At 33.4% G+C, this 11,995-nt stretch overlaps 1 protein-coding gene across 10 annotated transcripts in view; it reads left to right on the top strand.

Annotated features, from left to right (window-relative positions):
• The window catches only part of Ephrin (ephrin), a 276,024-nt gene extending 264,472 nt beyond the window's left edge, over positions 1 to 11,552 (top strand). For all 10 annotated transcript variants that reach the window (XM_017609859.1, XM_017609858.1, XM_017609856.1 and 7 more), the window contains one exon: positions 9,812 to 11,552. In XM_017609859.1, the coding sequence (XP_017465348.1) occupies positions 9,812 to 10,560 (749 nt within the window). In that variant the 3' untranslated portion in view covers positions 10,561 to 11,552. The remainder of the gene's footprint in view (positions 1 to 9,811) is intronic.
• The last annotated feature ends 443 nt before the right edge of the window (positions 11,553 to 11,995 follow it).

Genomic DNA, 11,995 nt, shown 5'->3' with positions numbered 1-11,995 from the left:
AAATAGCTCAACCTAGTTTTTGATTTACTGATAAACTGAAAACAATTTGCGTGCGTGATTTCTCAGAGTGTCGTTTCTGTCAAATTTACATAAGTTGGTTGAGCAAATTTAAGTTCATAGTCGCGCCAAAGTATCAATTGAACATAAACGTCAAATCGAAATGTCACGCAAGACAAATCGTGGAATTTGAGTTAGCTTTTTACGCACGCGGTCCAATTTCGGTTAGTCCCATATAAGTTGTATGTGCATGAGAAAGTTTTGGCAGTAAATTGCCGGCGTGCGTGAATATTAGGTGGGCCTGTAAGCAGGGCCGTCGAGAGAAAACTCGGGGCCGGGACTAAAAAATCACGGGCCCCTATATAAATTTGCATTAATTTAAAAGCATGAGGCCCAAATCATCGAAAACAAAACCGAGGGGAACTTTTTTTCAGGTTTCGCAGATTTTTGATTATATCTGGGTCATACATATTCTGAGGTATCAGACAATATAAATATTTACACGAATCTCCTTCTCTCAAACATGAAAATTCACTTGATCCTGAGACACCAACAAAGCAGTTTCCTATACTCTTCATTATCCATGTATTTGCGGTGCAAAACTATTTGTAACGTAAGTCTTTTCCCCCTCCCTCTCGACGGGCCTGCCTGTAAGTATTGATATTTTAGTATGAATGGATAAGAGCTTCTGGTGAGCAAATATCTTTGGCACAACTGTTAGTTACGAGGTTTTGCGAAACCACGATAGGCGGTTTTGTACTTTAAACGACGATATGTACATATGTACATACATAGTTATACTCTTCGAAATAGTGGCAACCCTAATGAATAAAATTTTCTTACTAAAGACGGCTGGATACTCATATTTTAATATTTCGTTTAACTTGTGTATTTATAAGTTAAACAAACTCGATTTTCAAATAGGTGGTAAATCTCTTTAAAAGTAATTTCCAACTAAATTTGTTTGAAATCGCTTTCGTTTGACATTCGGACACATATTGCAATTAACTGATAAATTAAGTTGCTTGTGATTTTTAAACATATGGCAACTCTCCTCTATACAGTTCAGAGATTAATCCGTTTTAAACTCAGTTTAATTAACACCCATCTCCTACTCAAGTAGCACACTGGTGTATAACTTTGTGTAAATTTGTGAATTTTGGTACAATTAATCAGATTTATACCGAAACTCGTAAATTTACACCAAGTTATACACCAGTACGCGATTTGAGTAACTAATTTTTAAACTTATTAAATGATTTGAATTGAAATATTGAAAAATATTCTAAATGTTCAAAGTAAATTCAAGATATCGAGCCCTAACCGCCAAAATAACGTAAGCGACATTTTTTTCAAAATTTTCTTTTTGATGCAGAAATATTTCTAGGGCACCTAGATGCATTTCTGCATCTAAGAGAAAATTTTGAAAAAAATGTCGCTTACGTTATTTTGGCGGTTAGGGCTCGATATATTAACACTCTTTCGTTTGAAAACCATATTTGAACACATATTTCATATAAGTTATGTATAAGATAAACAAATTCGACTTTCAATCAGGTGGCAACTCTCTTTAAAGGAATTTTCAAACTAAAATCTTTTTAAATCTTTTTTAACTGATGAAATAAATTGAATTTCATTTTCTAAACACGTGGTAACTCTCTTGGAAACATGCCCATCTTTTAATAATTCATTTAACTTATTAAATAATTTGAATAAAATTTTTTAAGGGTGGCAACAATCTTCAAATATTTCCAAGTTCAAACTAAAGATTCCTTGAAAATGTCTTGTTTGTTTTCAGACGTGGCAATATTTCCGTCTTTCGCACGCAATTCGCTGTCAAATTGAGAAAGAGAAATTTTATTTCGACGTGTGAACAGCCAGAAAGATCTTTCTGTCACTTTTCGGAAATCAGTTTCAGCAATAAAAGTTGGAAGGTGTGACCATGATACAATAATTTTTAGAAGGTAGTTTCACTTCTTCTTCTTATCCGCCATGTTAGCTATCTGACAGAAAACGTGTTTCGTATTTTTTGTTGTACCAACTTTTTCAAAAAAAAAAATCCAGCTTTTGACGTTGGAAAAATAAAACAAAGAAAAGCCAAACATATAAGTAGGGAAATTTTCGAATATTTTGTAATAATTTTCTTCATAAAAAATTAACTGCTGCTTTCGTGGATATTGCAACACACGGAATAGATGTAAGGACACAGCTATAAGAGCCACCGCACACCACAGACTTTATCGGCCGCCTATTTAAATGATAGGGCTCGCTTGAAATATGTACATGAAGATGTATGGAGGTGCGCACATTACACCAGCTTAATCGCTCTGACCAATAAGTTGTGGTGCAATGGAAAGACTAGCGAGCACATCTAAATTGGCGGCCGATAAAGTCCGTGGTGTGCGATGGATCTAATCCATTATAAACAAGAAATATTGCTGTTATATTTTCATTTTTATGATTTTTATTCATGTGATTAGCAGTGGCAAAAATGTATGTACAAAATACGTATATTTCTATTAAAAATTAAGTGATCAGTTATGAAACATATAAATCTTTACATGTTCTGTTAAAAAATATCTAAAAGAACAAGCGATAATCCCCAAGTTCTATATCGTAGCAGTGGCCACATTGCGTGTTTGTCACAGACACGGTTTATGTCAAAAATTTTGAAGTGAAACTACCTTCTAAAAATTATTGTATCATGGGTGTGACTGCAACTGAAAGAACGAAAATCGATTTCGGAAATATGTGTATTTCAACTTGCTCGTGCTGTACTAGCAGTTTTTATTACAACCTATATTTTGGGGTTTTGATTGTTGCTTATTTTTGGGTTTACGGGATTGCGAGCATTGTTGGTGCTGGCTTGAATTATAAGAGTATCCAGCTATTTATAATTTCACCATGGGGTAATGATCATTCATCAACGTTGTTTAGTATGGGTTGTTTGCTCCGCGCTCCAAAATTTTCTTACCCAAACAGACCGGCGTGTACGCGAATCATCCACTTCTATTTTTTTAATAATAATGGCAATAATTTTTAATAAAATTGCTTTCTTTTTCAACAGCAGCTTACGTCGAGTATTCATTTTTCGTGTTTTCGTTCTCGCTTTTACAAGAGAAATAGAAAACAAACGGCAACCCCTCCGCCCATGGTTGCATTTTAGTATCGAGAAGGATTGCCAGAAACTCATTCGCTGTGTGAACAGCCAGAAAGCGATTTCAGAAATTTTTCCTGCAATTCGCCTTTCGGAAATAAAGAACCTGGCTAACTTCCAAAACGTCAATTGCTTTGCATACGTACAAAGTATAAGGTTCCATAACGTCGAACTACAAAATATTGACAATGTATACTGTTCCAAAACGCAGCCGAAAAGTTATCGAAACGCATCGCTGGAGCAATCAGCGCATCAGAAACAAAGTTGATGCTTCGTTTGTTATTGGTTAGCATTGGTGTTTTAGAAATGGAAAATTCAGAAAAATTGGTCATTGCTATATTGAATATTTAAAATATTCAATGCATATGGTGCAATGTGTCGCAATTCTGCATATACAAACAGTTTGAATACCGCAGTATAACAGTTTCCAAACATTGTATTGATACGTTTTGGAAGTCAGCCCCTCTTTCGAAAGACACTTTGCATGCAAGGTGTAACTGCTCATGCAACTGCTTTCTCAATCTGACAGCCTTTTCGAAATATATTGAATCGAAATATATTGCCACGTCTGACACGCTCTTTACCCATATTATAATATTTCATATAATTTTCGGATAAGTTAACAAAATTCGACTTTAAAAAGATTGCACCGCTCTCCGAAATATTTCCAAGTATTACGTTCTTACGTCTGTCACCCATATTGTAGTAAATATTTCAGTTAACTTATAGCAAATTGAATTTGAGTTTTTTAAACAGGGGGCAACGCTCCTACATGTATTAAATAATTTGAATGAATTTTTTCAGCAGGCGGCAACTTGAAAAAAGAAAATCTTATTGCACATCTACATTTTGACATCTCGATTTTGAAAATCAAACGAACGGTGCAGATCTGATGCCCTGGACAAAAAATTGCTTCGCGTATTAAATATATAGATTATAAAAAATATATATAAATAGGTGGCAACCTTCGTTTAGATACCTCTGTTTGAAAGCTATTTCAGTCCTGTTTCATTTTGTACGAAATTTGTTTGATTTGGATAAGCAGTTTAGCTGAGATCACACGATTGCCGCAAATGCACCAATCTGGAACAATTTTTATTGTGCTGTATTGGAGCACGATAAAAAAATTGTCCCAATCAAATTCTGTACAGTCACACCGTTGCCTCTTTTTATACAATTTTGATTGTCGCAAGTTGGTGAAAATCAATATAGTGACAATAATTGCCCCAAACTTATCACACGATTGTTCTAGCATGCGGCAATCGTGAAAATAAGATGTTGCGCTGACTTCTAAATTCTGTTTTGTTTTTTGTGTAAAACTGGTGTATTCTTAAAAAAAAAAGAAAATTGCATCTAATTTATATATTTTGGGCTCATTTTATGCATATTTGTTGTTTGAAAGCAAAAACTTGGACCCAATGAAAACTGACGCATTTATTTAGAAGTTTGAGTGTACAGTTTTTTTATTTTTCGCCGATAACTGCAACGTGGTAAATATGTGGAGTTCAAGTTACAAGAGTTTTCTTTTTAATTTTGGTTTTCTTTTTAATTTTGCTTTTTTATTAATTAAAGGTAAAAAAAAAATAAATAAAAATTTCAGATTTATACAACAATTATAAACATTTCTTAAACTTTTGATCACAATTCAATGGTTTTTAATTTGGATTTCCAGAAAAGAATTTGTTATGCTGTTTACAAAGTAATTTGCATAGAAGAAAGTGCATAATACCGCCTGCTAAAAAAATTATAAAAAATCGACAGGATTTTTTAGCAATTTCAAACTTGCACCTTATTGTACTAAATTTTAATGAGCTATAAAACTGAATAACAATTTTTTTTTCTAAAAATCGAAATTAAAAACCGTGCAATTGTGTTCAAAAATTTAAGAAATTTATATAATTTTTGTATAAAGCTTGCAATTTATACGGTTTTGTTAGACAATGAGCTATACTTTTATAGAAAAATAATGAACACTAAACAAATAGAAGAAAAATAGTCAAAACTGGTCAAAATGTTGAGGTTCTACCGTTCCGTCTGGGCTGTATTGAACTTTTAAGTTTTTTTTTAAATAAATTTATACTGTCATGGCAGTTTGCCAATTGGTGACATAAAATATATTTCGTATTCTTCTCGTAAGAGTTTTGCTTGTGGTGGTATATATCGCAGCAAAGATTCCGCCATCGGACTTCAAGAAAAATTTTAATTTGAATACAAATTAAATTAAAAGTTATGTTGCTTCCGAAAACAATGATATTCATTTCAGTGATTTTTGGACATAGAAGGAAGCAAAAAAGTAAATTTTAAATAAACCGCCTAAATATTGTTGTGTGTTGTTCACTTCAATTTCCGCACAAGAACACAATAAATATTGCCGCAATTTTGAAATTTTCATTGCCCCATGATTGCCAATCGAGCTATCACACGATTGCCGCAAGTGGGTTGTATTTGATTAGTAAGCACAATATCGGCCTCTATTGCCGCATGAGTCAATTTATTGTGAAATCACACGATTGGGGCATAAAATGAGGCAATAATTGGTGTATTGCGGCAATCGTGGGATCTCTGTTTTTGTTTATTATTAGGAAAGGACTTTTATTTCGAACTTAAAAAATATTTGGCCAAGTTTAACGTTATTGCTGGCCTAAAAAATAAAAGTCCGGGTTGACCGATTATTTTATTTCAAATAAAATAAAAATCCAAAGATAACTTTTTTCTAAGGACTTTTATTAAAAAGTTATAAAAGTCCGAGGGCCTGTGACTTTGCACTTTTTTCTTGTTTTTCGGGTAAAACATCTTTTAAAACTTAAAGTTTTTCTTAAAAAGATTAAGGACCATTCGTCTAGAATCAAAAATGATAGGCACATAAGTTATTTTGACAAAAATTCTTAGATATGTGATAATGTTTTTTTATACCAACAATTCTAATATACAGTCAGTAAAGTTTAGGTACAGCGAATTTTTTACAATATGGGCAACTATTTTTTAAATATTTTATTTTTCGCCAATTTTTTATAAAAATATGGTTAATTCTACAACAAAACCCCCAAAATACAAAGTTCCAAACCTTGTGCAAAATTAAAGAAAATTCTGCAAAATTTCATTCAAATATTGCACTTTTTATTTACGCTCTCTAGAAAAAAGCTGAGTATGCAGTTTTTTGCCCATTCAATTTTAGTATAATAAAGTGCAAGTATGAGGGAGCTAGGACTTACCAAAAGTGCAATATTTTAATGAAATTTTGCAAAATTTTCTTTAATTTTGCACAAGGTTTGGAACTCAAATTTTTTTGGTTTTTTATTGTAGAATTAACCATATTTTTATAAAAAATTATCGGAAAATAAAATATTAAAAAAATAGTTGCCCGTATTGTCAAAAATTCGCTGTACCTAAACTTTATTGACTGACTGTAGTTACAAATATCGAAATAAGTAGTTATCGATACTTTTAGCCCGATACTTAGTAGGTATCGATACTTTCATTCGATGCTACTTCCAAGTACAGGTATCGATACTTCCATGGTATCGTTTTATCCCTAATAACAATAGCCTACACTGTATTTGACTGAAATTATCCTCCAATTGGTGGTGTGCGTCTTGATGTTATTACACAAAAGAAGGGACTTATACTCAGCCATAGCAGAGACTGCTCGGATTATATTCTCTGAAATTAGATCAAAGAAATTGCATGATAGCGACCGCTGTGGTGTAGTGCTAAGCACTCCGTGCTTCCACTCCGCGGGGCCTGGGTTCAAGCCCTGATCAAAGCAACATCGCAAAAAATGTAGAAAAAAGGTTTTTTCTTAACAGCGGTCGCCCATCGGCAGCCAATGGCAAACCTCCGAGTGTATTTCTGCCATGAAAAACAGCTTATAAAAATATAATCGCCGCTCGGAGCCTGCGTGCAACTGTGGTCCCTCCCCTTTGTGAGACAACACCAAGGCGCAGGCCACAAATCGGAGGAGAAGCTCGGCCAACCACTAACATATCTGTGTTCGTATGGAAAAGTAGCTTATGTCGAAAGGCTGGCTTTAGTATAATGCGGCATTCCCTTTATTCTTTAAACGACAAAGATTTTTTTGATGAGACTTAATAAGTATATTGACTTGCTAGTATCGGAGCTATTTCTTGCACGTTTATTTGCCAAAAGTTCTCAACGGCTCACCGCCAGTGAGTCATTCGCAATCGTATGCTGCGAATGCCGATTTATACTAAAGCCAGCCTTTCGACATAAGCTACTTTTCCATACGAACACAGATATGTATGTGTAAGCGCCAATCTATTATTATTAATTGCATGATAGGGATCCACTTTGGACGGTTCGGGGAGGTTCTCCCAATTCAGACAGAGATAGTCGTGTTGTTGAAAGCGTATATGAAACTTTTTTTTACCAAGCCTAAAGCCACAATGGCAACGCTCAATCAGTTAGTTGGCGGCAGAATTTAGCATTTCAGATAATCGCTCGCTAAGATCTTGCATGCGATGCTTATAAGGCTCATCACGTCGTAGTGCCGCTTATCACGGTAGGCATTCAATCTTCAAATCACATTCGGCATGCACTTTATCAACTAATTCCCGCCGTACTAAAATAGCTCAAATTTGAGCCCATTTTCATTTTGCTCTTAGGTGTGGTTTCGTCCGACCACCACCATACTGTTATTCGAAGAAAACAATAAATCTTAAAAGCTCTGCACAGCCAAGAAACTACTTATATGTATGTTGTTGGGTTACATATAACGTTTCTTCAACCGTTCGGTTCCAATTAAGTGCCTTTCCAGAATATAAGCATATGAAAATTTGTACCTTCTTTTTACTTAAAAAATTTGGTCACCGTACACATACATTAGGCCGGGCGAGGTATGGGGAATGGCCAAATTTCTGTTTTTTTGAGATGTGATAAAAAGTACACGCACTCGAATGCAATTATATTTAAACGTATCCGGCCAATCTCACATTTCATATAAATAAAGCTAGTTGAATTTGAATATGCTAGCAACATTTTCTAACTAGATTGCTGGTGAGGAGCTACTCATAGATTTATCGACAACTTTGCATAATTTGTAACAATATTTCTAAAGAAAATGTCTTTCGACGTAAATATCAACATGAAAAAAAATCTTTACCTGCATTTTTTTCTTGAACGCCAAAATATGAACGTTTAAAAATACAGAAACTCCCTTGTTATGTACTTAAGTAAAAGTACTTACAAATACATAAGGCTAATCACAATGTTGTGCATAGGGTTTCGCATATATGCAAATTTCGGTGCATTTGGAAATTTTATTTCGTCTGTGTTCGTACAATTCTAATGTACTAATGCTACATGGAAAGCTTATATTTGTACGAAGAATTACATTTTTTTAGATACTCACAAAAATAACAATGACCACCCGTACACCGCTTCTAAAATGGAGAAGACACAAAAATATTACTTACCAAGTCGATGATGCTCTATTTTTGGTTCGTATTACCAACTTCCGGTTTATTAAGTCTTAAATTGAAGATAAGTTCATGAATTGGTCTTGAACCGGCAATCCCGTGGAAAAATGTTGCTTACATAGACAATAAGAAATTCAACTTACTTTAGTAATATGAAAGGAAATTTGAGACTGGTAATCGTTGTTACCAGATAATTTCATTTAAGGGAGTGCATTTTTTTCAAACCTTAAAATCTCGAAAACGATAATACTTTTTATATTTTTTTGTCGATGAGAGTGCTTTGAAAAATCTATATAAACCGAACATGTTCCATAAAAATGTCGTGGAATAATTTTTTATTTGTAATAACGAGAAGTATCATAATTTCAACGGCGCGGCATGGGTTACAACATCGTCCCAGCCTAGAATACATACATGTACAGTGCCGCACAAAATTATTGTCGTGGGGAATTTTTCACCAGGTATGCAAAGTTTTTTATTTACATTTCTTTATGCTATTTTTTTTACAAAAATAAAGTTTATGCTACAACAAAAACATAAAAGCTTTTAAACTTTGTGAAAGGCTCAGGAAAATTCAATAAGTTTGCATAAGAATTTACAACTTTATATTAAAAAAATATTTAAAATGATAAACAATATTAAATATTTATGAAAATTAAATATGAAAATCGCGTTGTTTTCTGGCAGTTTTTTGCTGAGAGTGTCACGTAGATTATTTCATACAATGCATGTTCAACAATGGGCTACAAAATTTCATTTTCAAAACATATATACATATATTGAATCTACCCGCCCCTTGCACAAAGTTTAGAAATATTATTTTTTGTTGTAGTATGTATGTTTGTTTGTTGTAGTATAAACCCTATTTGCGCGAAAAGATTTAAATAAAAATATGTGCATACATTGTGAAAAATTCTCTATGGCATACATTTTGTGCGGGACCCTATGTAGGGAAAAATCTTTTCCATTACGCAAAACGGCCATTTTTGTCATTGATCTGCTAATCGGATTTAATTTTTGCACATTAGACGCAATTATGTACGTAGTTGTGACACATGTTAGGAAAAACAGTGGAAGGTATGTTCTTCTTGCATGGCGGCAGTGTTTTTCCTAGTAGTCTTATATGATGATATCAAAAATAGAATGAAATGTCTTGAACACGATTGCTGATGATTACATATAAGTACATTGAATTTACTTACCTCTCAATTTATTTCCGCAGATGATCACTACGATAAACATCCGAATGAAGTAGTGAAAAATGAAGAGCTCACCTACAACAGTGGCGCAACATCAGTACAACCTTCGCCCTTATGGAAAGCCATCGGAACAGCTGTAAGCTGGCCGGTCGTCAATGTATTTGGCTGGTTGTTAAGTCGCAGTAGTACTCCGATTTCAATGTCTTCGTGTAACACCTGCCGAAAAGATCAACAAGTGAAGGCCTCACTGGATTTTCAAAGTTCATTTCACATAACGCAAAGCGATTCAAAACCTTTTCTGTTCAGCTATATGCATAATCTTAAGCATTTAATTTTAAACTACAAAAAAGTGATGATACTTAAGTTTAGTGAAACCAGACAATTGGGTGAAAACGCCACTACAAAAAATAATGCAGTATTACCTAGTAGAACAACTGGCGCGGCAAATTCAAGTTCATTAGCTATAAATGCGTTCGTGCCTCATGTATTGCAAGACACATTTCACACAAGTGTAAAAGAAAAGCTAACACTGATAGATTTAAAGTCTGCATTTGTTAAACTTATACCGTTTAAAACAGTAGGATTGAAAAAGACATCTGCTAATGCGATTGCCTCCATGGCTTCTGCCTCCGCCTCTACGCAGTCTTTTGTCGTCGTCTGGCAAGTAGAGAACAACACTACATCAAATAGAGTTTGGTTAAATCTACCACTTATTAAATACTGCCGCAGTCAAAAATTTAGTGTAAGTGTAAAAGTGATAAGATTTCGGTGAACCTTTAGAAATAGTACTGTAAAATTTAATTTATAAAGCGTACATTAAGCGTAAATTAAAGTAAATCATCTTTAGTATTAACTAAATTGAGAACGATAAACAGGTACATTTAATTTTAGGAAAACATAGAATATCCACTCGAAAGCTTAAATTACCATAAAATAGAGTCTAAAGTCGTGAGCCGTGAATGCATCATAACAGTTTTGTAAATACATACATTCGAAGCTAAATACTTCGCACATTGAACGCGCAAAAGCTCATAATGCATGTGCGTGCGTAATAATGTGTTAATATACTTAGCAACATAAACTAGAATTAATCATGCTGGCGTATAGTATTTAGTGTAGCGAAGAACAAGTTGCACATTTATAAACTAAGGTCACACGGCGAAACGGGGCACATTCATAATTGGAATCGTTTTTCCAATGCAATGACCCGAAAATAAAAATTTGCACAATGCTTTTATGTTTTTGTTTTCTAATAACTGCAATATGCTGATTGAGCATATATAAGTGCGAATTGATAGAAAAGATCGCCGATAATGATTAAACAACAAAAATAAGGAATACTTACTGCTGGTTTTACCAGCAATTTAAGTGAAAAATTATTATTTTTTCAGATAAAAATATGATTTTCCACTTAAATTGATTTAAATGCGATTTGGTAACGACTTCTGTTTCATATACAGTAATAATATCAACGCTTTTTCTAATAAATATTTATAAAAAATACTTCTTACCAGAATATGAAAATGATCTTTTAATGATTCGGCAGTCCGCACTGAGTGAAATTTAGAGTCAAATGTAAACTGACACGCTTTCTAGGTCATCTGTTAGCCTCTTAAAAAATTGGCGGAAAATACCATTTCTGTATTTTGGTAAGACTCTCCAAGCCATGTAAAATCGCAAGTACGGCGCGTTTTGCTTTTTAATTTCTTATAGCAGATATATTTTTGTATAAACTTTGATTAGCCGGGTCATTGTTGAGAAAAAATTAATGAGCAAAAAAGGTGAATTTTACAATTTAACCGAATATATTTTTACTTGTAGTTTTTTTTGTATGTTAACTAATAACTTTGAACCACGTGAACCGTGATAATTCTTTTTTATCGGAAAGGTGGTACCTTAAGGCTGGTCCCAAAAATTACTAGTTTGTTTGCTTAAAACTTATGTGGTTTTTAAGTTTAATATAAAGAGTGTGCACGAAAAAAGAAAAAAATTACGTTGTCAAGTATTTTTGTTTATAAAATAGGTATAAAAAGTTAATTTAAAGTCGTTTAATTTTCTTTAAAAATAAATGAAATTATATTATTTTCCTAATACATTTCAATCTCCGTCAGAGATCGTCTTCAGCGGCTACAACATTTACACAACTTGTTTATGTATTTTGTTTTTGGTATTTTTTTGCCTAATAAATGATACTATACAATTTTGAT

The sequence above is a fragment of the Rhagoletis zephyria genome, unplaced genomic scaffold, assembly GCF_001687245.7.
Source record: "Rhagoletis zephyria isolate East Lansing unplaced genomic scaffold, Rhagoletis_zephyria_1.1 Rzeph_scaffold_00260, whole genome shotgun sequence".
NCBI classification, from domain to species: Eukaryota; Metazoa; Arthropoda; class Insecta; order Diptera; family Tephritidae; genus Rhagoletis; species Rhagoletis zephyria.
This window is presented reverse-complemented; position numbering and strand designations above follow the sequence as displayed.